The sequence below is a fragment of the Aricia agestis genome, chromosome 5 (assembly GCF_905147365.1).
Source record: "Aricia agestis chromosome 5, ilAriAges1.1, whole genome shotgun sequence".
NCBI classification, from domain to species: Eukaryota; Metazoa; Arthropoda; class Insecta; order Lepidoptera; family Lycaenidae; genus Aricia; species Aricia agestis.
In genome coordinates, this window is record NC_056410.1 from 9,730,912 (window position 1) to 9,757,389 (window position 26,478).

At 40.0% G+C, this 26,478-nt stretch overlaps 2 protein-coding genes across 3 annotated transcripts in view; one reads left to right on the top strand and one right to left on the bottom strand.

Moving 5' to 3' along the window:
• Nucleotides 1-16,430, top strand: part of LOC121727320 (tubby-related protein 4) — a 41,363-nt gene extending 24,933 nt beyond the window's left edge. Inside the window, exons 5-15 of one of the 2 annotated variants that reach the window (XM_042115082.1) lie at nt 261-525; nt 3,547-3,647; nt 5,196-5,420; nt 10,393-10,609; nt 10,849-11,043; nt 11,439-11,560; nt 11,634-13,263; nt 13,910-14,096; nt 14,386-14,536; nt 14,823-15,026; nt 15,402-16,430. In XM_042115082.1, coding sequence (XP_041971016.1) covers nt 261-525; nt 3,547-3,647; nt 5,196-5,420; nt 10,393-10,609; nt 10,849-11,043; nt 11,439-11,560; nt 11,634-13,263; nt 13,910-14,096; nt 14,386-14,536; nt 14,823-15,026; nt 15,402-15,518 — 3,414 coding nt within the window. In that variant the 3' untranslated portion in view covers nt 15,519-16,430. The remainder of the gene's footprint in view (nt 1-260; nt 526-3,546; nt 3,648-5,195; nt 5,421-10,392; nt 10,610-10,848; nt 11,044-11,438; nt 11,561-11,633; nt 13,264-13,909; nt 14,097-14,385; nt 14,537-14,822; nt 15,027-15,401) is intronic. The other variant, XM_042115083.1, reaches the window with a different exon arrangement.
• Nucleotides 16,431-20,484: 4,054 nt separating this feature from the next.
• Nucleotides 20,485-22,728, bottom strand: LOC121727324 (RWD domain-containing protein 1). Its single transcript, XM_042115088.1, has 5 exons — nt 22,579-22,728; nt 22,285-22,487; nt 21,783-21,926; nt 21,472-21,661; nt 20,485-20,749 (listed from the first exon to the last, which is right to left on the bottom strand). The coding sequence occupies exons 1-5, from the start codon at nt 22,646-22,648 to the stop codon at nt 20,634-20,636; spliced, it is 723 nt and encodes a 240-aa protein (XP_041971022.1). The 5' UTR covers nt 22,649-22,728; the 3' UTR covers nt 20,485-20,633.
• Between the last annotated feature and the right edge of the window lie 3,750 nt (nt 22,729-26,478).

Here is a 26,478-nt window from a genome sequence, read left to right on the forward strand (position 1 = left end):
GTAAAGTCGACAGCACATGAAGCTTTTCACTTGTACTACGAGCCTTACATCTATTACCAGATTTTAATATTATAGTGGTCGTTGTTTGCATTATATTTGGCTACTTTTTTAGAATCTCTAGGGGGGGGCAGCTGCCCCTCCCTGCCCCCCCCTTGGCGACGCCCTTGGCGATGTAGGTATTTATGTAATTTATGTAACTTAGCAAGTATCCACAGGAACATACTGTAGTACGAACTTTTGAATAAAAGTGCCAATAATAGTGTTTCACCCAGGTGCAACTAGTCGCGGAGGGCGGTATCACATCCATGGCGTGGTCGTGCGAGAAGTTCAAGATGGAGGAGGGGGAGGAGGTGGAGAGCGGGCACGTGCTGGCCGTCGCGCTCGGCAGCGGGGAGGTGGTGCTGCTGCGGGGACACGACGACGTCAGCCCCGTGCGGATACACACCGGCCTGCGGGGCAACACGCTCGCCATGGAGTGGGCCAACTCCAGGGAGCTGCTCGCGGTCGCGGGGACCATGCTGCCAGGTATGTGTAGAGCATAGACACGTCGACTACATATTTTCATAGTGCACTTGCCATAAATAAACGGGCAACACTATGGCGTGGACTGGACAAACTTCTGGCGGAAAATTAAAAAAATTCGCGATGGACGGATAATTTTGCCAAAATATCTTTTGATATGTATACAATATGTACACTCTAGATACTTCGCTCAATGGTGCATGTTTCCAATGACAAAGTTGTATTTATTCATGCAACTTTGGAAAGGTAAAGGTAAAGCAATAATAAAAAATCAATAATGACACTACCTATTTAATTCATATACATATTTTCATTTTAATTTCCATTTTTATTAGAAAACTAAAATGTCTAAAGAAAGGTTTATATCCAAGTATAGTAAGCCTTGTTTATCCACCACAATGATATTCTATGTTACTATAAAATTTACAACATTAAGCGTACCTATGCAATGACACGTGTATAAAAAATTCAATAAATTATAATTTTTTATCCGAATAATTTTGGTTAAGTATTATCACTAGTGTATTTTAGAAACTCATTGATCCACCACTCTATTTTCTAGACAAAACGTAGCCTTTATAAGGTGTTTTAGTATTCAGATAGTAAGCCATGGAGACAGGTTCAGTAGCGTCTGGGGGACTGCAGCGTTATGCAACCGACGTACTACGCCGTAAATCAGTTAGCAAATTGCTTTGTTGCCAACTTAGGAATTTTTCATGAAAAAATTCCAGCAGCCTCGTAGCTAAAATTTTTCACAATTTCGCGTTTAAGTACTTCGAAAAAAATTCGCCGTGTAAATGAGTACGGTTCGAAAGGTAGTAAATAAAATTGCGAACGTAAGTTTAGTTTCCTGGTATCAAAAAAATGTAAAGCCTTTTGAAATTAAATGAACATTGTAATGTGCCAGTTTAGTACATTGTAGTGTAGTACACTGTTAAAATCAATAAAGCTTTATTTTCGGAAGTATATAATTTACAAATTATATTTTTTATTATTCGTAGCAAATTACACAGGGCGGGGAACTCCTTTTCAGTTACAACATGTATTAGTACCTCTATCCTACCTATAAAATAATACAAAGCATTTTTTTTCTTGCAATTTGTGCAAGCTAACAAAACAAGCAATTGAATAAATCTTCACACACGAACACAGAAACAGATAGTATAGGGGAAAATATATTGAAATAATTGCGTGCCGATATCTATAACAGAAGGGAGGAGGACACAATAGAATAAAGTTTATTTCGTTAAAGTGTATCGTGACGACTGTACGACCAATTATTCACCAAATTAAATAAGTAGACATGAACTATGTAAATTAAGACTATTACATGATATTAAGCTGATTATTTTACGGTCCGTTTTACACTTAACCCTTACTTACCCTTTGTTTGGAGTTGGAACGGGTCGAAATTGGCTATAACGATATTTAAGTAAAGTAATAATATTATTATTGTAAGTATTCAATTTTATGTATTGTATATTATGTAATATGTATGTATTATATACTATATTTAATTGAAATTATTGATTATTGTAATATTTATTGAATATAATATTTATAACATAATTCAAAGAGAATATAATCACTACACATAATTAGTCAATTGTTGTCAAAAATGTTTATACTTTTGCACATCACCATTTTCCTAATTCTTCATCTCTTAAGACGTGTTAATGGTTGCCTGGAAGATATTGCTTTAAAGTAATAAGGCCGCCTTTGTGTGCAGTTCAATTAATTATATTGTACCGATTTGTTTGTTTGTAATACTTAATTATATATTTTAATAGTGAACACAAATAACATCATAGTCTACTAATCTATTACTATTTTTATAATAACTAGGTATTTGACCGAGCTTTGCTCGGTATTCGATAAAACACGATTATAATGAAATTTCCTAAAAATGATTCCTAGCTAGATCGATTTAACGCCCCCGAAACCCCCTATATACTAAATTTCATGAAAATCGTTGGAGCCGATTCCGAGATTCCAATTATATGGGGCCCTATATACAAGAATTGCTCGTTTAAAGATATAAGATAAGGAAATATGTCATTATTTATTGATTATGTTTTTAATAAAATTCCATTTGAATACGCCTAAACACGCGTAAAGCCTACTTTTGATCTGAATATACGGTTTCTGTGTGGTTTATTGAAGCGCATATTTATAAAACAAGCTAAAAGCCGAGCTTTGTGAGTCACACCTTGACAATTTTTATTTATATGTAGATGTGTTATCTTCAGTCGATGATAACATATCTACATATAAATAAAAATTACTATGTTAAAGCACAAATCAATGGGCGTGATAGTTTTTCCGTAAAGTGTACGACAAAATGTACAGGTTGTGGGATATTCCAGAACTAGCTTCACCCGCCCTGATTCACTACATATTATAAAACAAAGTCGCTTTTTTTCTCTCATGTCCCTTTGTTCCCTTTAATTTTTACACTACGCAACTGATTTTGATGCGGTTTTCTTTAATAGATAGAGTGATTAAAGAGGAAGGTTTATAAGTTTAAATACTGTTATTTTTGGGGTTTCTAATGTGATGACGTAAATTATTACATTTTTTCCGCTTACATTGCAAACGTAGGCTGAACCCTATTCTACAGAAAACTCCGCGATGATATATGCTATCGCTTATGGATATCCCACAATAACATTTTTTGTGATTTACTTTTAACTACAAATAATGGCTAATTTTCGAAGCAATTTTAACCAATACGGCATTAATCCTTATTCAATTAAATACTTTAAGTACATTGTTGATTTAATATAGATCTATATGGCAGCTTATGATTTAAATGAATATTTTCGAAGATATTACAGATTTAAAAATTGCGGGACGTAGCTTTTGCGGCGGTACCGACCAATGCGGGCCACGGGTAGTAATGAATATAAATCAAAACTACTTTAATATTTTTTTTCAGTGAGTGACATAGGCATTTTATACCCGTGCGAAGCCGGACGGGTCGCTAGTATCTTTATAAATTAAATATTTAATTGTTGTTTTCAGAACCAAACGAGGACCCGGAGTCCCCACCGTACAAGAACGTGGTAAAGTTCTACTCCGACACCGGCTCACTCATCTATACCGTACAAGTGCCTTATACTCAGGTAATAATATACGAAAACAGCGAACAGCTTACCACACTTTGTTCCGTCATAGCCCATAGGTGAGACTTGCGACTATAGATTAGATTTGAGATTACTTTTAGTAATAGAAAAATCACTAACTCGACCTAATGCGACTCGACTCTGCGCGATATTTGCACGTCTACATGGACGCGCGTAGCACCGTGCTACGAACTTGACCGCTACGAGCGTGCTACGTGCTACGAACTTGACCGCTACGAGCGTGCTACGTGCTACGAACTTGACCGCTACGAGCGTGCTACGTGCTACGAACTTGACCGCTACGAGCGTGCTACGTGCTACGAACTTGACCGCTACGAGCGTGCTACGTGTTACGAACTTGACCGCTACGAGCGTGCTACGTGCTACGAAGCTAACCGCTACGAGCGTGCTACGTGCTACGAAGTTAACCGCTACGAGCGTGCTACGTGCTACGAACTTGACCGCTACGAGCGTGCTACGTGCTACGAAGTTAACCGCTACGAGCGTGCTACGTGCTACGAACTTGACCGCTACGAGCGTGTTACGTGCTACGAACTTGACCGCTACGAGCGTGCTACGTGCTACGAACTTGACCGCTACGAGCATGCTACGCGCTATGAACTTAACCGCTACGAGCGTGCTACGTGCTACGAAGTTAACCGCTACGAGCGTGCTACGTGCTACGAACTTAACCGCTACGAGCGTGCTACGTGCTACGAACTTAACCGCTACGAGCGTGCTACGTGCTACGAACTTGACCGCTACGAGCGTGATACGTGCTACGAAGTTAACCGCTACGAGCGTGCTACGTGCTACGAACTGGATCGCTACGAGCGTGCTACGCGCTATGAACTTAATCGCTACGAGTGTGCTACGCGCTATGAACTTAATCGCTACGAGCGTGCTACGCGCTACGAACTTGACCACTACGAGCGTGCTACGCGCTACGAACTTGACCACTACGAGCGTGCTACGCGTTACGAACTTGACCACTACGAGCGTGCTACGCGCTACGAACTTGACCACTACGAGCGTGCTACGCGCTACGAACTTGACCACTACGAGCGTGCTACGCGCTACGAACTTAACCACTACGAGCGTGTTACGCGCTATGAACTTGACCGCTACGAGCGTGCTACGTGCTACGCACCGTAAACGCTCTACAGCACGCTACGAAAAGGGCGGACGGTTACATAACATTTTGCTGTAGTAACCACAAAACCACAAATTGGTTAAACTGATTAAGTATGCGGCTAGCTTTATAATTTCAAATAACATAACATAATATTATATAAATATATACTTATTATACAATAATTAATGTTTATGATACATAATGATAATATGCTGGTAAATCTATACTAATATTATAAAGCTAAAGAGTTTGTTTGAAACCAATAATCTCAGGAACTATTGATACGAATTGAAAAAAAAATCGTGTGATGTATATGATATGTACACGCTATGGAAGTCGCGGTACTCGCGGACAACAGCAAGCAGGTACTGAAAAAATAACATCCACTTTTCACAACTTACTTGTACACGCAGGCGCGCGTGTCAGCCCTGACGTGGGGTCACGCGGCGCGGCGGCTGTTCGTGTGCGCGGGCGGCGCGGTGTGCACGGCGCGCGTGTGGCGGGCGGTCGCGCCGCTGCAGCTGCTGGCGCGCGTGCGGGCGGCGGCGGCGCTGCGACACCCGCGCCTAGCTGCCGCACTGCCGCTGCCGCCGAAACTGCAGCCCGCGCTGCACAGCCTCTTCGCGCACACTATACGGGTAAATATTGAAATTGCTCTGCATTTAAGTCCACTTTATTTTATTGTTTTTAATCTTATAAAAGGTTACAATATGTTGTAAACGTGGTGTAAACTGTAACATATTATACAAAAAATAAACATTTTAATAAGCTATAGTATGTTTTGCCTTTTAAGATATATGCGTATTTTAGTAATAATACGACTTAGGACATGCTGATGAGAAAATATTTATTTACAGAATGACGATGACAACTTGACATTTTAAAGACAATACTTATCTAAAAGGTAAACTTATAAAAAGGTTCTATACAAACACCACACCCTCACACTAAATTACAAAATACTACCTAACTAGCCCTAATAACACCATTATTCTAGTAAACATAATAATTAGCCCGAGTAACTCAATAACACAATATACAAATTAATAACCTAACCTAACAATCGGCCTCGTAAGGCGTTTGGGCCGGTGCAAGCGTACAGGTGGAACTGGAGGAGGCGGATTCGTCGCAACGGGAGCGTTGCTTGGGGGTGGTGGCACTACTAATACAGGGGCGCCACCCTCGCCCGCAGCTGGGTGACTAACGGGGCTACTGCTTGAGGTTCCCGGCATAACCGGCGGCTCATAAGGTACGGCCCATGGCTTAATTTGGTCCACGTGCCGCTTTAATTGACCTAGGCCTGTATTCACTACGTAGTGCCGCGAGCCTACTCCTTCTTCTACTCTCCCTTGTACCCATTTTTCGCCTTGCGCGTAATTGCGCACCACGACGTCCTCCCCAACCTGAAAAGATCGCGGCTGCCCCCCGGCGGATTCAATTTGTTTTTCCTGAGCTGTCCGCACCTTATCCTCAATCGGCCTACCCCGCCTCAGATGATCTAACCTAGTACGTAACGACCTACGTTGCAACATCATGGCTGGCGACACACCCGTGGTGCTATGCTCTACGTTTCTATATGCAAGTAGATATGCCTGTAAAGCCGCATCTAGATCGCAGCCATCCCGGGCCTTCAACGCCCGCTTGCATATCCTGACCGCCCCCTCGGCGGCACCATTAGAGGCCGGGTGATAAATCGCCGAAAACGAAATTTTGATACCGTTATTAGTCATAAATTCCAGGTACTCCCGACTAGAAAAAGGTGGCCCATTGTCGGACACCACTTGCTTCGGCAGCCCGAACCGCGCAAACGTTTCTCGCAACACTTTAATAACCGCGCTAGCGTTGGTCCTCGGCATGTGAAAAACTTCTAGCCACTTACTGGTTGCGTCAATAATTACTAGAAACGTTTTACCTTTTAATGGGCCCAAAAAATCAACATGCAACCTCGACCACGGTTCCGGCTCATGCGGCCACGGCTGTATCGCCGCCTTGGGTGGCGCCGAACTCTCCGCTATGCACGACGCACATTCCCTACAAACTCTCTCGATATCGGCATCTATGCCTGGCCACCAAACGAAACTTCGAGCTATGCTTTTCATTTTGACTACCCCCATATGACCCACATGCAACTCGCTCAACATATATGACCGTAAGCTAGCCGGTATAACTAACCTATAGCCCCATACGATACACCCCGTATCGATATACAACTCGTTACGTCGCGCAAAGTAGGGTTGTAATTCCGAATCCGGGCACGAATCGGGCCAGCCTGAATGTAAATATGACATCACCTTTCTTAGGTTACTATCCAAGCTGACCTGCTCTTGCACCTCCTTCCTAGTGATCGGTAAAAAAGATTGCACGAAAGAAAGATATGTGCTCTCTTGTTTCACACTTATCTGCTGGTTTACTGGCAAACTTGAGAAGGCATCGGCAGCGTTATTCTTACTGCTAACATATTCGATTTTGTAATCGTAGCCACCTAGTATAACCGCCCATCTTTGTATCCTACTAGCCGCCATGACCGGAATACCTGCTTTATCCCCAAATATGGTAACCAGAGGCTTATGATCCGTTCTCAAAATAAACTTACGCCCGTACAAATATTGATGAAATTTCCGTACACCAAATATAATGGACAAAGCCTCTCGCTCAATCTGGGAGTAATTTTTCTCTGCCGAATTAAGTGTTCGGGAAGCGTATGCAATCGGTCTCTCACCCTGAGACGTAATATGCGAGATGACTGCTCCTATACCGATACTACTGGCATCTGCCGTTAAAATAAGCGGTAAATCTAGAGAATAATGTACTAGGACTTCACTAGAGGCTAAAATATTTTTAATATCGTTAAATGCCCGTTCACATCTTTGGTCCCACCTATACCTAGAATTCTTCTTAAGAAGGTCGTATAAAGGTGCTAACATAGTACTCATATTGGGCACAAATTTGGCGTAATAGATCACTAGCCCTAGAAAAGACCGCAAATCAGAAACATTGGTTGGTGTTTTAACTTTTTTAATAGCTTCCACCTTGATTGGATCGGTATGAACTCCGTTCTTATCAATAATAAACCCTAAGTATGTAACGGAGTCGCCAAAAAGAGTACATTTGTCTTTCCGAACTCGCAAACCCCATTTTTCCAATCTCGTGAAAACTTCACTCAAGGTAGCCAAATGTGACTCATCATCCTTACCCGTTATGATAATATCGTCTAAGAAAACACCTACCCCGGGCAAGCCCGCAAAAATCTGTTCCATCTTTCTTTGAAAAATCCCTGGACTAGATGCTAAGCCGAAAATAAGTCTATTATATTTAAACAAACCTTTATGCGTATTAATAACAGTAAATTTTTGGGACTCATCGAGTTCAAATTGCGTATACGCCTGTGATAAGTCAATTTTAGAAAATTTATCACCTCCATGTAATTTGGCTAACAAATCCTCAACTCGAGGTAACGGAAAACGATCGATTTCTAAACACTTATTTAGGGTTAGTTTAAAATCACCGCAAATACGTATCGTGCCGTCTTTTTTCATAACCGGCACGATAGGTGTCGCCCAGTCCGAACTCGACACAGGGGAAATTACTCCATCACGCTGCAGTTGTTCGAGTGCCTTCTCTACTGGTTCACGTAAAGCGTAAGCTAACGGGCGAGCGCGTAAAAAGATCGGCTGTGCTCCCTCTCGTAAACGAAAACCGACTGTTCCACCTGTATACTTTCCGAGTCCGTCCGCAAACACCTTATAGAACCTGGAACTGAAATACGTCCAATTAAAATCTTCGCTAATGCTACACACTTGAGATGGCTGCGGACATATTTTTAATTCGCTTATCCACTGCCGACCCAAAAGGTTACTTTTGCCGTTCTCGACTATAAATAAGTCCAATTTTTTTTTACACCGGTTATACACAACTAGAGGTCTAATTTTACCTATAGGCTCCTTTAGTTCTCCTGTGTAATACCTAAGCTTAATCTCGCTAGGAAAAATTTCACAATTGTTAAACATTCTGTCGTACGTCTCCTTATTAATACAAGAAATCGCACTTCCTGTGTCAATTTCCATAACTAAAGTTTTATTATTAACGGTAATACTAATAGTATAGGGGGGAAAGTCCTTAAAAGAGCGATTACAAATAGAATAATTAAATACCTCCTCACTATCTACACTACCCGAGCTGCTGTTCCCTTCCTCTTCGAGACAGTTTAGGTGAGTACTAGTTCTCTTGCGGGGACATACTCGCTTGAGGTGACCTTTGCAGTTGCAGATCTTGCAGATATAGGATTTAAATTTGCAGTATTCCGGACTATGTTGGTACCCGCAAGTAGGACAACTCTTATTCTTGTTATTATTGACTATAGAGCTTTTATAGGTCACTTGAGATTTATTCTTGAATGAGGACGGGTGCCTTCTTGAACCGTGAGCTAAATCTCGATTCCCATCGACTTTATAGACGGCGGGCTGTCTGTATGCAGGATCGGTACTGACTGGAGGTATCTGCAACTCCCGGCCACCAACTACAAGAGCCGCGTCCGACTCTGCCGATTCCATCGCTAAAGCCATGTTATACGCCTTATCAAAAGTCACATTCTCCTCGGTGAATAACCTTTGTCTTATGCCGTCGTTTCTTAATCCGCATACAAATTGATCCCTCAAGTTCTCTGATAGAGAGTCGTCAATGAATCCACAATTCTTGGACAACTTTTTAAGATCGGTAACAAAATTTGCAACGTTCTCTGAACGACCTTCTACACGTCTCCGAAAATTGTATCTCTCGGCTAAAATCGACGGTTTAGGTCTAATATGTTTTCCTACAATCTCGATGAGCTCCGAGTACTGCTTCGTGGCTGGTTTGTGCGGAGTACACAAGCTTGACATCAACTCGTATGCCTCGGCGCCTACAACCGTAATCAGCGTTGCCACTAGCTCATCCTTAATGCTATTACAGATGAAGTATTGTTCGAGTCTGTCTATATACGACTCCCAGCAATCTGTCTCTAAATTGAACTCGGCCAACTTACCTACCGACATTTTATCGTTTTTACCTCGTCGCCACTAAGATATATGCGTATTTTAGTAATAATACGACTTAGGACATGCTGATGAGAAAATATTTATTTACAGAATGACGATGACAACTTGACATTTTAAAGACAATACTTATCTAAAAGGTAAACTTATAAAAAGGTTCTATACAAACACCACACCTTTGTTGTTAAATTTTTCGAACATGTCAGATAAGGACAAAAATACAGTGGATAATCAGCGTATTATTCACTGTATAAATATTTTTAATAACAATATAGTAGATATTGTGTCCTACAACCTGTCGATGTGTGTGATTTTTCGTTTGAAGACACAATTTCAATATTCAGATAATTCAGAATTCAAATGTCTGCTATGTCCAAAGGAACCAGTTTGCATAGATTTTACGTTAATCATGTAAAATGCCAATTAGCAGTATTTTAATGTTAGCAAAATTAGATGGTCGGTTTTTGGGTTTTTACCTGATGTTGGAAGACTTACTTAAGTTTCAAAAATCTGCGAAAACATCTTTCAGTGTTCACTTGACGTTAAGCAAGACTCAAAAAGCTACCAAAACCTCTTTCAGTGTAACGTTCCCGAGGCGAACGAGCTGCGTCGTTTCGTGTCGCGTCCCCCGCCGTCGGGCGGTCGGCTACACTGCACGATGCTGCGACACGACGACGAGGAGGCCGGCGCCTACACCCTGTACCTGGAGCACCTCGGCGGACTCGTGCCGCTGCTGAAGGGACGAAGAACCAGCAAAATCCGACCCGAATTCGTTATATTCGATCCTCAGGGTGAAGGTATAATATTGAACATAAAATATTAGGTGACTTATTTCTTTGTAGGGCAAAAAAACTGCGATTGCGATAGCAAATCGTGAATAAAGTAAAGCGATGGTTTGTTAAAACTCGAGAACGACTGAGCAGATTTGGCTAATTTTAGTCTTTGTATATTCGTGGAAGTCCAGGAAAGATTTATAATAGGAGGGAAGTGATAGGAAGGTCACAGGTCATCTAGTAAAATATAATTACGTATTTAGAAGCGACACTAGCGGCGAGTCAGGCGGCAGGTCGCGAGAGCAGCAGCAGCGGCGGCACGGGCAGCTCGTCGAGCAGCAGCAGCAGCCGCGGCATCTCGTCCCCCCGCCCGCCACGCACCCCGCGCGCGCCCCGCCGGAACCCCCCGCGAGCGCCGCCGCAGGACTCCTGCTCGTCTGACACGGATCGGGAGGACGGTAAGTAGAATGATTCAAACTTTCAGAATTCTAAATGCCGCACTCAGAGTGGAACATTAATTACTTACATGCTACCTACGCATGCTACTTATAAATTTGACATAAGCCTTATACATTATATCTGTTAAACTCTTCAATAAATTGAAGCTTAATCATAATTAAATGTCTCTGAGTACGGCGGTAACAACCGTATAATTAGTAGATTCCTTGAAATTTTCTACACTCGCCTCAACCACGATCGTCAAAAACTATGACGTTTTGTTGAACACATGACATATTTTTTGAGGAAATATCGAGAAGAGAGAGAATAGGTTTGGACATTCCTGTAACCTTTGAGTTTTTCTACCTTTCATAGTCATTGCAAACAAGTAAATTTGATATATTGCATACTGCAGGTTGTTCTGGATCTCCTCGACTGCAAAGGCGGAGGCGAGCACGCGAGAGACGGAAAATGCGAAGCTCCAGCGACAAAGAAGACGCTCCTAATGAATTAGCTTACATTGATTCATTGCCTGAGGTAGACAATTACTTCGTTTTATTTAAATTCGTGGTTACTTTAGCAATCATTTTAATTCACTCATCTGTTTCAGGACGTACGCCTGGTAGAAGTGACATCGAACATTTGGGGTACAAAGTTCAAGATGCACGGCCTCGCTAAGAACGTCCCGGCTAATCTGGGCCAAGTGACTTACAAAACCTCCTTGCTGCATTTACAACCTCGCCAGATGACGCTTATGATCACAGAACTGAGGGACGATTATCCCGTGGGCCCGGATCCCAATTTCAATCCCAACATATTTTCCGAGGACGAGGAGGACGTCTTCCAACCGAACGACAACTCGCCGTCCCACTCCAATAATAACAATAGGAAAGATTACAGTCCAGTAGTACTTAGCGATAAGATGACAAATACAAACAACGCCACAAATCAATCCGAAGCCTACTCCTCAATTAACAATAACACCGGCGCGTCCCTCGCCCGGGCAGAGTCGTACGAGGAGTTTCCGTTTATTGACACTAACGAGGCCATTAGTAGCATCTCCGATAACGTCTACAGCACCACGTCCGTGAGACATGCGACACCGTCAATAGAGAGACGTGTGAACAACACGACTGCTGTGCCCAACAGGCACGCGATATCGCCATTGAGATGCGAGAGCTCGGTCCCTACCCTACAATCACCTAAGAACGCCGTGGCGCCCACGGATATAATTTTCGAGCGACCGTCCCCGCAGACAGTCACCTGCGGGGGCCGGGGTGATTTCTGTGGGGGTCGAGCCGATTACGGCGTCAGGAGTGACAATGTCTCGCTGAAAGGTAGTCTCAACACTGTCGAACAACAGTTGTTCAACCTAAACCTCAGCATAGAACCGAGCAGGCAGGTGATGATCAAGAAGTGCGATAACCACGTCGCCGATAACTGCCTCTCCAAGCTCCGGAAGAATATTTGCAACCGAGGCGAGGGTGCCTCTTACGAGATGAACACTAGAATCCTTAAATCTCTTTGTAACAAAAATTACGAAAACGAAGTCCACCCGGACGCGTTCAACAGACGCGCGGACACCTTGAAAAACATACAAAAAGGGGAGGACCTGAAGTTCATCGACGAGGAGGCCCCGGCGGACGCGTGCCCTAATTTTACTGATAAGCCCAGGGAGGGAAGGGTGCAGAGGACCACCACGGTGGTACCGATAAGTCCGGTCTGCGCCAATATGCCAGTTTACGATACTATGACCAGGAGCTGTAGCGTAGGCTACCTGGATTTGGTGGACCCCCAGGTCCTTCACGCCCAGGTTAGCTTATCCGCGCTCCGGGATCACCCTCGTCGGCTAGTTCTCGTCAACAACAAGAAGCAGCGGAAACCGCGAAGATACTTTAGGAATAACGACATGAAGCAGTACGGTAATATCAAAACGCCCAGCTTGAAAAAGAGCGGAAAGTCAAAAAGTTTAGATTCGAGCGAGCTCTCCATAACCGCGGAGAAAGGTAGGAAGCCGGTTCAGGATGGGAATAAAAACGTCGAAGTTAAATCGCCCAACTCCAGCAGCAGGTGTAACAGCACGTGTGAGGAAAACAGTGGGACTAGCGCGGAGGAAAACCGAGTGAGGAGGTCGAGGCGGGACTACGCCGCGGTCAGCGCGGCCAGCGCCCCCGCACCCCCCGCGCCGCCCGCGCCCCCGCCCGCCACTGACAGCGACTCCGACTACAGCAAGTATTATAGTTAGTAGTAGACGCTTTCTCTCACCCGCAACACGTTTACTTCACTGGTGAGATCTAGAACCGACCGGAAAGACGGTATCTGCCGCTAGCCACCGTAGTAGCACAACGCTTCAGACGCATGTGGTTTCTTGCGACCTTGCGAGACTGACCCTAACGTGAAAACTGTACAAAATATGATACTTCACTGCTCACCTATTTCCAGCCTCGGTTGACCCGAGGATGCAAATATTCGAGCGTTATTTGCATTATTTTCACTGACGGCTTTACCTCACCCGTAGATAAACGCGTGCTTTATAGTATTTAAGATACGAATGAACTAGTAATTTAAAGATTAATTTGCTCTCCTATTTCAATATGAAGCTCCCCCTTTGTTAAGAGTTGGAATGACAGCTTCATAGAAACTAGAATCTAGAGGTAAATTCAGTTATCGACTAGCTCATCAAGAAGATGACGTATCGTACCATCGAGGAAATTGATTCCTAGGCAGTTGACAGACCTACGTCGTTTGGTCGGCTTATGTCAATTCAATTTTAGCTAAGAATATCTGTCGAAGGGGTTTGACTTAACGCGACCAAATTATTAGGGGTCCGTCATCTGCCTACGAATCAACTTCCTGATAGTACGTAACTACATTATGTACTGACAGGTTCACTGGAGCAGCTGGCCCTACGTCTGCTGGCGTCTCGTTCGTCGAAGCGCGGCGACAGCGCGGGTCGAGAGAGTAGTTCGGCGCCGGCGTCCCCGCGGCCCGCGCGCGCCGCACCCGCACCCGCGCCCGCCACGCCGCAGCCGCGCACGCGACGACAGCGGTATTCCTCCGCCTCACCTATACGGTACTATATCACCACACTCATTGAAAATATATAGGCTATATAGGTGGAGTCATTAGGGCTGAAAGACACTAGTTTTCTCATCGGACTCGACTTTTGTAGTTTTCTCAAAATCATGCTCTTTCTAAATTCAAATATTTAGATGTGCAGCTTATATTTTTGAGACGTCGTCTGTGCTCGAAAAATTATGAAGAGAATTTGTCTAGCATTAACATTTTTCTGACATTTTTCTGGACAAAGATCCAGCTCCTTCTTCCTGTTTATGGTTATATTATTACAACTGTGTTTTCAGACAACTGCTCAATTCACCCCTCCTCAATCGTCGGAGAAACAAAAAGCCGTCGGAGAGCTCGGACGACGAGTATTCAAACGGCTACAGCGAGGTCAACAGCAAGAACTACAGGGACCTGGAGAGCTTCCAAAAGGCGCAGCTTAGAAATAAGGTAATAGTAGGATCAAATTGAACAAACAATTTGGGTCTTATTAGAGATAAGATGTTGGTGTAATCAACACGAAACCAAAGTATCCAAACATAATATGCATAAAGTTGTCTTGAATAAACCGCTAAAAATGCCTATTTATACAATTTCCTTTACTTTTTATGCTTGTACTAAAAAAAATCTTCCTTCATCTCTGACTGTTATACGTTAAATGAGGACAGCTTGCCACATTAGAAGCGCTGTTTGTTAAACCGGGAGAAACTTATCTGCTCTTTTTTTGGGTTTCTAGCTGAAACGAGCGGGTGTGGGCGCGGTAGCGGGAGCGGCGGCGGGCGCGGGCGGCGCGGCGGAGCGGGGCGCGCGCCGGCAGCTGGTGATGCACAACAAGGCGCCCATGTGGAACGAGAACAGCCAGGTCTACCAGCTCGACTTCGGCGGCCGCGTCACCCAGGAGTCCGCCAAGAACTTCCAGATTGAATACCACGGCAAACAGGTAATGTCCTCCAAATGTACGTAAACAAAATAATATTAAAATGCATGATTACCTTACATATTTTTAGTCATATTGTTTTGCATTAAGTGTGTCTTCTTGGAACATGGTATACAATACTATAGCTAACTAACTATACAATAGTATACCTATTGGTCTAGGCTTGCCTAAGATTGGCGAATATTACATTTGCTGGTAATCCATGTTCCTATCCGTCAAGTGTCTTTTGCAACTGTAGTTGCGCCATCGTGGTCAATTCCTGTCACATTTTGTGAATATTATACATCCCATCGCGTACAATATCTTATTGATGTAAGTATTTCTTGGCTAACTTTGTAGCAACTTTAGTATCAATATTAATCCACCTCAACCCTCCAGGTGATGCAGTTCGGTCGCATCGACGGCAACGCGTACACCCTAGACTTCCAGTATCCCTTCTCCGCGCTGCAGGCGTTCGCGGTCGCGCTCGCGAACGTCACACAAAGACTCAAATGAGCACTCGCCGTCACGTACAGCAAGAGGTTGCGCTCCTACGGTTTCTACAACCGTTGTGGGGCGTAACCGGTTGCGGAGATTGCCTCGGTTTCTACAACCGGGTTCCACAGTTGAACAGTTGCATACCAGTGTAGTGTTACCAATGTGTTTCGATGTAAATCCGAGAGGACACAGTAGCTTTGCATATTCGTTTCTTATATTGTGACCGATTTTTGTGAGATCCCAAAAAATTCAATTTCATCGACCTATGTTTAATCGGGCTACTATGGATATGTATAAAAGTATGCAAGATTTGTAACGGGCGAAAATTTTAACCGACTTCCAAACAAAAAAAGGAGGAGGCTCTATGTTTGGCAGTATTACCTATTCATACAGATAGAAAACGCGATTTAGCTATTGCTCGATTAAAGTTTGCAGTTTTTTGAGTTCTCAATATTTCCGCGCTGTACATAAGCTTTATTGTTAAGTCTTCGACTGTCTAACTGTTAGTGCCAGTGGGTGATGAATGCTCGTAAACTCCTTGATATTTTTACACTTAACGTACTTAGGTAGACTTTGTAATACCCTGATCGACAGCTACTGGAGATTGGGACCATCTGTAGTCGAGACTCCTTCGAATAGTGCGAGTTAAATGTTAAGCCTACTACACAACAATAAACGTGTGTCCGTGTGACTGAATGTTACTGTTATTGTTATTTACTTAAGAACATTTGGGTTAAGAATATATTGCGTTAAAACTTTTAAAGAACCTTGGTCTTATCCAGTTTTATAGGTAGGTTAAAAAACGCAGTATTTTCTTAACGCGAGTAACCTATAGTCATTGTATGAATTTCTAAATATGTAGTTAAATAGGAACATAATGTCCAATTTTGTATGAATTTTCTGAGTGAAATTAATTATGACTGTTCTTAACTAGTTTTCAAGTCAAATTAATTTTTAAAAGTACTTACCTATTTTAAATTTATTTACAATAGAATAATATTATTGTTACAAACGTTTTGATGATTATGAAAAAAGTTTTACACTTCCTTCAAATATTATTTATTACGGCCTATGTTTAAAATTGATTATTAATGAATCTGTAGAAGTGTATTAAAATAGAACATGTATTTAAATGTATATGTACAAATAAAGTACCTTCAAATAGTTAGCCAATAATATAATTAATCTATCTTATAATAAAAATAGTTGCACGACGCTTGCGATGTTGCTGTCTTTACCAGATACGTTAAAAAAAGTCATTTGACAGTCAAATAATATAAATATAATATCTATGGACGCTTCACACCACGTCAGTCTGGCCCCGTGCTAAGTACCTAAAGGACTTGTGTTACAGGTACCAGACAACGGAAATATATTTAATACTTTTATACTATACATATATTTAAGATTTTTATTATATCATACACATATTTAATACACATCCAGACCCGGGAACTTTGAAAACTCTTTGTTCCGTCGGCGGGATTCGAACCCGCGACCTCCGGCTTGAGCTACCCACGCGCTCACCACTGAGCCACAGAGGTCGTCAAATAGGTACAGCAACATGAATTATCCTAAGCATGGGGTGAATATTTTTAATTATAAGGGAGAATACATGTGTATATTTAGCTGAGTATCTCTTAAGAGGCCTGTCCTATCGTTAGACTTTGTTCTTTACCACTCTCCCTAATCATCTTGCATTAATATTTCTCGTGAATATACCATACTGCTAAAGTCCACACTACCGTTCCGCAAATAGTGTGACGCGGCACACTGGTGTACCGTGGTCAGTAGTCGGTGAGCCTCGGAAAAGATCATCGTACTTATTTATGAGAACCAAATAATCGACCAAGTGCGAGTTGGACTCGCGCACGAAGGGTTCCGTACCATTACAGAGCAAAATTAGGCAAAAAATTGTGTTTTTTTGTATGGGAGCCCCCCTTAATTTTTTATTTCGTTTTAGTATTAAAATTAAATATAAAAGTACACATATAACTAAGGACTTTGAGAAAAATTCCAGTACACTGTTGCCATTTTTGATATAGAGCAAAAAAGGCCAAAAAAACACGTTTGTTGTATAGGAGCCCCCCTTAAATATTCATTTTATTTTGTTTTTAGTATTTGTTGTTATAGCGGCAACAGATATACATAACCTGTGAAAATTTCAACTCTCTAGCTATTACTGTTCTTGAGTTACAGCCTGGAGACAGACAGACAGACGGACAGACAACGAAGTCTTAGTAATAGGGTCCCGTTTTTACCCTTTGGGTACGGAACCTTAAAAAAGAACATCTCAGGACGATCGACGGTGGGAATTCAGACCACCCCTCACTACGTACCGTACCCTCGAAAAGTTAGCGGAGCACTGTTCTAGACTAACGATTAAGATTTCCATCGTAAACCTCGCCTTAATATATTTATTTCTTTTTTCACGAAACGTGGAAACGTGTATAACGAAATGTCTTCGTCGATGCACTTTAAAATAATGTTTTAGCTTATATTAGGTGTTTTGATTAAAGTTGTTTATTTAATAAATTGCTCCGTACAATATAAGTTACATAGAATATTGAGTGTATGAGTAGAAGGTAAGCTTAGGTCGTCCTATATTGTTGTTGTGGTGTGTGGTTGTTATTTTTAAATTTGCTAATTATTATAATACGTGTTAGATGTTTCATAAACACCAATATACCTGCCAAGTATATTTCATATTTTAAGCCGTAAACTTTTATGAATCTCATAAAATATGCAAGGTGTGAGAAGGACATTATTATAAATTGCATAGTGTCAATAGAAAATTGCATGAACTGGAACTGGTATCAATACTTCTTTGTAATTTTTAATACATATCTGTGGAGTATGGAGAGAATGCAGATCGTCCTAGTCATACTTTTCTGTTAGCCTGTATGTACCATCGAGGAAATTGATTCCTAGGCAGTTGACGGACCTACGTCTGTTGGTCGGATCATGTCAATTCAATGTTAACTGTGATCGGTGATCGGTCTGATGGGTTTGACTCAACGCGACTAAATTACTTAGGCATCTGCTAGGAATCGACTTCTCTGATAGTAGATTAGTTTATAAATTTAATTTTGTTAGTATCATGAATTACGATTGTTATTTTATAAATTAATTTATAATGCTTATGAGATTAATTAATGTTTAACGTTTTATGATAATATTTTAATTTAAATATATTGGATAATTGTGTCCATCTACATCTCAGTTGCTATTTTGTGGTGGAATAGTTTGTTATGGTGTTTAAATTTTGCTACTGTTTGGATACCAGCACATAACAACCCTTTTTAGGCAAGTTCGCCATGCCAGTTATGTAATAATTATTTATGTAAGTAAAACTGCCGTTAGCAGCTTTAAGATAATTACTTAATAGGACATTTTGAAGTAGAGGGCTCTTTGTTGGATAAATAATTAAAGGGGTTGCTAAGTGTTGGTCAGATACTCTGTCATTTGATATTTTGAACGTTTCGGTTATAAACGTAACTTTTCTTGGGAATCTTCTTTGATGTTAAGTTTATACTTCCACATAATTTTTAAGACTTTAATGTTTGTGTTAGTAGCATTATAGCTCATTTGTTAGTTTTATAACTTAGATTTAGCAGTTAATTTTGTTTGCCTGTTTCGTTTTTTATAATATGTTCGCGGTACGGATCCATGCGCTTTTTACTAAAGTAAGTCACTTGTAAATAATATAGATGAGATGTAAATAAAAATTATTCTCTAAATAAAAACAGTTTTTATTTCAATATAAACATTATCCTAATTTGGAAATATGAAGAGAATGCACTAAAACTGTTAGTCGAAAGGGCTCATCCACATAGTAATTGTTTTAGGCACTGTCTATGAGAATGCAGCCTTATGTGTCCTGCAAGTTGCGAGTTTAGTCAGTCAAACTGGTTTATGGGACTTTGTTATTGTTTTACAAATATCGTAATAGATTTACGTAAAAAACTATATTTTTATTTACAAAAAAAAAATTAGGGAACGTAAGAAAAAAATACATGATTCAGTCTAGCCCTCTTAAGATCATGCGGTACAGCTCAATAATAAAATTTTAAATATGACAGCATTTTTTAATTAAAAGATAATATTATTATTGTTAAAAAGTTTTACAAATGTTAATGTTGTCTGTTGCATTAAAACCAATGAAATAACACTTATTCATATACACACAGCTTATAATAGTTAGTCCTACTTTAATGAAAACATGACAGCCTTATTTAAATTATTATAACAAACTGGCATATCTAATGTTTTGTGTACATAAATAACGTGTCATATTTGTAAATATAATATTGTTCCATATAGGATTTTCTAATTACAATCACGTTTATAAATTGGTAGTTTAATACAATTCGTTAATTTTCCTATTAGCTATGGTAGTGTGTGAAAAGAAAATGAAAACAAAAATAAATACATTAAAATACCCAATTCAAGTCTATTGTGAGGGATTTTGGCCAATAACAAGTCTTAAACCAATACAAAATATATGGAGAAAATAGGCTTGATGACTATTTTTTTTTCTTATTGGTAATTGAAAGACCCTTAAAAAATAGAAACATTGCTGAAAGAATGACTCTGATAGCTTAAAAATTCACCAAGATATGACAATTCAAACATCTCATAAAATAGACCTGCCCGAAACGCTCCATACAAAGTGCTACGAAAGACTGACGTCACTCTTTCGTAGTTTGTACGCATCGGGTGAGAACTTTGTACGGTAGGTATATTAAATATTGCGTTTATGAAAGTGGTTTCATAACAAAAGTTGCTTTTAATTGCATAAGTTATCGATTGGTATACAAATATTAAGAAATTTAATTGAAAAAAAAATCGACTTGATTATCTAACTTTGAAGGCGCATAACAAAAAAAATGAAAATGCTATGGAGCTGTAATTTTGGGAACACTTATTTTTCACCGTGATTTTTTATTTTATTAACAAAATTCGCTAATCTTTGACCTTGTCATCATCCCTATTAAAGTAGCAGTAGAGCAAAACATAATATTATGAAAATACTTGGAATGACAAAAATGAGTAGTAGTGCAATCTCTGGCATACCGCAAAGCTCGGGGCGTAACAAGTTTGAGATGCGCTGGCTCAGCGCATGGCTGACCGCTAGTCACTATCACTGTCGCTCTGACCTGGGACATAATCATCATCATCTTCATCATCTGACAGATCCAAATCATCCAAATCTTGAAACAATGACTCGTCTACTTTCACAGCATCTCCTGTAAAATAAAATAAATTAGAAGATACAGTTATAAGGGACAATGATAACGTTGTTTATAATTTTAGTAGATGTTGCCTACAACTGGCACCTACAAAATCAGTTTATGGAATGGAAGCCACAAATTTTATTTGAAATAAATCTTCAAATTCAAATTAAGTTATAGAAAATCTGGCAAACACATTTTTGGATTTATACAGATTAAGCCTAGCACAAGTGATATAAAAAATGTTTTATATTAGCTCGTCTGTCTTACTCTAAGAGCATTTCAAAGCATTTCGAAGCATTTTCGAAAATGGTTTAACAGTTCGTGACAGATGAAAGGATATGCCTGACTCCGAAGAATAATATACAAGATCAATTCCAAAAGGGAATTTATTGCAGTAGATGTGGTAGTAAAATTCATTCTTTAAAAGATTTTAACTGTCCCGCTAAAGGAAAAAAATGTCACCAATGCGGTAAAATAGGACACTTTAAGTCTTATTGTAGATCGGAACTAGAAGTTTCAAATAATAAAAGGAAGCGTGATGCTTACTCTAATAAAGGAAACCATGCACAAGCTTGGAAAAAAGCTAAAATGGGATGAGCTATCTTTTATTGGCAAAATGATAATAATAATAATTAATTTTTTATAATGAACAACATAGTAAATAAACAGTCTGAAAATTATAATACACCAGACATAAAACATTGTAATGTAATATTGCCATAAAACATAATTACCATCATCAAGGAATTTCAGGTCAGACTCATTGAGAGTGGTGTCTCTCAAGAACAATTCTTTTCCGGTTAGTTTATTTTTATCTTTAATAGCTTCCTTCTCCCTTTTGGCAGGTATTCCCATATCAATTTCGAATTGTTTTCGCCACGCCAAAAATGACTCCACTGTAACTCTTGTTCCCTCAAACCTTTTCTAAAAAAATTAAAAACATATATTTTTTAATAGTAATACACTTTTTTTTACAATCAGCATAATATAATAAAACAACTACAATATGAACTGAATATTTAAACTTAAGACAAAATTAACTAACCTGTTCTGCCTCTTCATCCGCCTTCTTCTTTGCCAGTAGTTTTTCTTCTCTTTCTCTTTTAACACCATCCCACTTTTCATTTAACCATTCTTGTCCAGCAGATACTAATGTGAAAATCATAACCATTCCCAAATTTTCATTACCCTGAAAAACATGCAGTTATTGTTTTAGACCTACATACTTTTTTATATTAAAACTGAATAAAATGTAAAACAATTACTAACAGTAGCAAGAGATATAATATACTCCAACTTAATTTATATTGATTTTACGATAATAAACAAAGGTCAGAATGGGCATATATTATAAGCTTAACTAATTGATTGTCATATTACTAATTATATAAAGAAATAATATAATGGCTTATTATTGTTTTTTTTTTTTTTTAACTTTAGAATAAAACACATTGCAGAATGAGATTAAATTTTTCTTTGAACCTTTTATTGATAAACACAAAGTATTTCTAAGCTATAAGAAATATATTTTAATAAAGTTTTCTTACTTGTTCTTCTAAATGTTTTAAAAGTTCATCTTTGTCAACAATTTCATCGAAGCTTTCGTCGCTTATAATTTCAACATTCGGTAATTCCTCTGGATATTTTTGAGTGTATGAAAAAACTAGTTGACATGATAAACCATCACCATCATCATAGTTTTCAGACTTGATTGGTATACTGAATTTATGAAATGGTTCTGTCTGTAAGACTGTAATTTGTAAAGAATATTAAATTAATGAAAGGAAATATTATAGGATGAAAGTAGATGAAATTTCATTTGAATTGAAATACAATGTTACTTTGCATATCGCCATAATAAATTGAATCTAGTGCTTCCACTTCACTCGTCTGTTCATAATTGTAATCCATATTTGATAATTATTTATTTGTTGAATTAAGTAAATCAATTAAACACTAATTTATGAAAATTCAAATCCAACCATTTTAGCATTATAATTTATAGGTTAGGCAAAATGTCAAACCTAAAATGACAGCTTTTGTTTTTTATTATTACGACTATTTTGTCAGAGACCAAATCGAAGATTAAATAAAACGTAAAAATAATAAACTATTAACAAAGTAGAATTTATTATATAAAACCATAGAGTATACATTATAGCAAGCTATAGAGTGCTTCTAACAAGGTATGAACTGTAAGCACGAGTGTGAACATATTTTCCTATAAGCGTCAAACGATGGCGCATGGAACATCACTAGACTTGCGTTATACGTTTGACAAGTATCTATAGAACTTCTGCTTACGATCGGCACAACGGGGAACAAGCGATGCGCGCGCTCTATAGCTTGCTAATGTATACTCTAAGTATAAAACCTTTTCAATTTGCGACTTGGGAGTTAGGCCAGCATTCAGTAACTTATTACTCAGCAGTCAGCATTCAGCAATGTCAGCAATAAGCATTCAGCAGTTCAGCACTACTCAGCCAGCTAACTCAGCAATCAGTACTCATGAAGTCATGACTCAGCAAGTCAGCAGTCAGCAACTCAGCAGTCTAAGCAGTCAGCACCATAAAGTATGGTGCTGACTGCATAATATACCTAGCGGAATAGAGAAACAAAGGCCTGAGCAAGAGAGAGGTCACTATCAGTAACACTGCGTGGTAAAAAGAGACGTATGATACATGACAGCAGCACTCTTTTTTTTGACGTTCAGTCGGCACGTGCCGCACGTTGACAATTTAATCTCATAGAATTCATGTTCAATCATGCTTGTGTAAGTGTATACGTACACATATTTTTCACACAGATAAAAACCAATTTTGGTTTCGTTTGACAGCTTGAGATTGTTGCTCTATTCCGCCAGGTATATTAACTTTATGGTCAGCACAGGGCTTCATAACGTTATTGAATACCCGAAAAATATCGTTACGTACCGGTATTTTCATAATGGTAGCCAGATAACGGTATTTTTTTATCGTTAGTCTGGCTAGCGAAAGATGAGACTGAAAAAAGGCGGCAAATTCAAAAAATCTACGTATGGCAACCTTGTCTATAGTCGGAATTATAGTTTTGATACTTGATTATTTATGACAATAATACTATATTTTAGTTTGGATAACTCATTTCAAGAATAAGTTTATTGTTGTTGTTTACTTAAATTTTATTTTGCAATACATTTCATTGTGTTTTGTTTTTGACAAAAACTCTTGCATGTTTTTATCGGAGTATTAAAACTTCTTCTTTAATACTTACCGTACATCATGAAATATATTACAAAATATAATTTAACCAAACAATTATCTTGATTTTCTTAAACTAAATTGTCACTACTGTTTCTAAGTTTAAATATAATTTAATTTAAATGCTAAATAATGTCCTATATTATATTATTACTCGCAAGCATCATAGATTGTATTAATAATTATACTCAAATATATTTATTTAATATATTTATTAAATTTGTGGAGAGCATACGGGTCGAAGGTGAAAGGTTTTGCAGGCCCAAGCATGCGGGCAGGAAATCCAAACTTTCGGATGAGACACTCAAACTTATGAGGGAACGGAGGGAAAACACGGACTCAGGTTCGTCAGATGTAAAACTTCTCTCGAGGCGAATACGGAAACTTATACGTAGAGATCTTCGCCGCTCGAATACGCTGGAAATCACGGAAGCGATTGAGCGGAATAGAGGGTCTAAAGTTTTCGTAAGCCGCCACGGGAGGAGTCATCTGACGAAGGTGAAGAATAGCTGTGGCCAAATCATTTCCTCACGAGGGGGGGTTCTGTCCGAGATCGAGGATTTCTATAGCCGCTTGTATGCTTCACATGCTTCGCAACCTGATCCTCGTGATGACGACCCGCGTGCCAAACTCACCCGGCATCTTTCTGGCAAGCTTCCTGACGTCAGTATAGGCGAAATCGGATTGGCTCTGAAACAACTTAAAGGAGGAAAGGCCCCGGGGAGGGACGGAATTACGATCGAACTTCTCAGAGCGGGAGGCGAACCCGCCTTGAGAGAGCTTCGTAAAGTCTTTAATTTTGTCCTTCAACGGGGAGTTTCCCCCGAAGAGTGGCTTAAAAGCGAGGTGGTTCTCTTTTTTAAGAAGGGCGATAACACCCTTCTTAAAAGTTATAGACCCATCTCGCTTTTTAGTCACATGTATAAGTTGTTTTCTAGGATCATTACGAATCGCCTATCCAATAAACTTGACGAATGCCAGCCACCGGAGCAGCCTGGGTTTCGCAGAGGCTTTAGCACCATAGACCATATTCACACCTTAAGGCAAGTTGTACAAAAGTCACATGAGTACAGGCAGCCATTGTGCCTTGCCTTTGTGGACTATGAGAAGGCTTTTGACTCTGTTGAGACCTGGGCTGTTCTGGAAGCCCTGCAACGATGTCAAGTCGATTGGCGTTACGTCAAAGTTTTGAAAGGTCTATATAATGCCGCGTCTATGTCCGTCCGAGTACAGGGGCCACATCAACAAGGCCAATCTATTTGCATCGAGGAGTGAGACAGGGGGATATTATTTCTCCGAAACTGTTCACAAATGCGTTAGAGGACGCCTTCAAGACCCTAAACTGGAAAGGACGTGGCATAAACGTTAAGAGGATACACCAGGGGCGAGATAAATTGAAAATAGGTATTTGAAAATGTATTGCTGTCTCACCAATCTCAAGTCTCCCACCGCAGAGCGCGATAGAGACAACACGACAAAAGTTCTAATAAAAGAACAGAAAATCTTCGATTCGTTGTCCGCTGATTCCTTCTCCAAAACTTAACCGATTTAAGTACTTTTTTCATTAAGAATTAAAGGAAGGCTTGAGCTGTGTTCCTATGTTTTATTTTTTTTTGTATATTTTAGCCAGTTTTGTTTTCTAGGTGTTTGAACCCAGAGGAAAATCTGGCCATTTTTTTGGGTTTTTGGACATTCTTATCTTTTTTAATAATAAAATTATGAAAAAAAGGAAAACATAGGGACATGCTAACAGTGGCCATAGATATTCAGGAAAAAAATCATAACTCTACCGGCATTATCCAGGGAGGAAACAGGGGACAACGTTTGTATGGAAAAACGGTGGTGTGGAATCCTCTTAATGGCAAGTACCTCTCACACCTTCGTTTCGCTGACGATATCGTCATATTGGCAGAATCGTTGGAGGACTTGCAGGAAATGTTGAACGACCTAAATGAATCTTCGCGGCGGATCGGTCTCGGGATGAACTTGGATAAGACGAAAGTCATGTTGAACGAACATGTTCTCCCGAGACCGGTAGCAGTTAACGGTGTCTTTCTCGAAGTCAGAACGGAATATGTCTATTTGGGGCACATACTGCAGGTAGGTAGACATAACTTCGAGAGAGAAACCGACAGGAGGATACAGTTGGGTTGGGCAGCATTCAGGAAGCTAAGCCACATTCTCACGTCGCATATTCCGCAGAGCTTGAAGACGAAAGTCTTCGATCAATGCGTGCTTCCCGTTATGACCTACGGGGCGGAAACCTGGCCTTTTACAGCAGGGCTAGCTCGTAAGTTTTCCGTCGCTCAGCGTGCTATGGAACGCGCTATGCTCGGAGTTTCTTTGGCGGAAGCTTCGAAATGAAACAATTCGTCAAAGAACTAAAGTCACCGACATAGTGCAGAGAATCAGTACGCTGAAGTGGAACTGGGCTGGTCACGTAGCTCGAAGAACAGACGATCGCTGGAGTAAACTTACTCTGGAATGGAGACCAAGGCTGGG

Excerpts from the sequence above, each read along its gene's own strand:
- LOC121727324 (XM_042115088.1), bottom strand. The coding sequence starts at position 22,648 with ATGGATTACAATTATGAACAGACGAGTGAAGTGGAAGCACTAGATTCA. Across the intron at positions 21,927-22,284 it reads TAAAACATTTAGAAGAACAA|GGTAATGAAAATTTGGGAAT; the intron begins GTAAGAAAACTT and ends CATGTTTTTCAG. Across the intron at positions 20,750-21,471 it reads CCTGAAATTCCTTGATGATG|GAGATGCTGTGAAAGTAGAC; the intron begins GTAATTATGTTT and ends TTTATTTTACAG.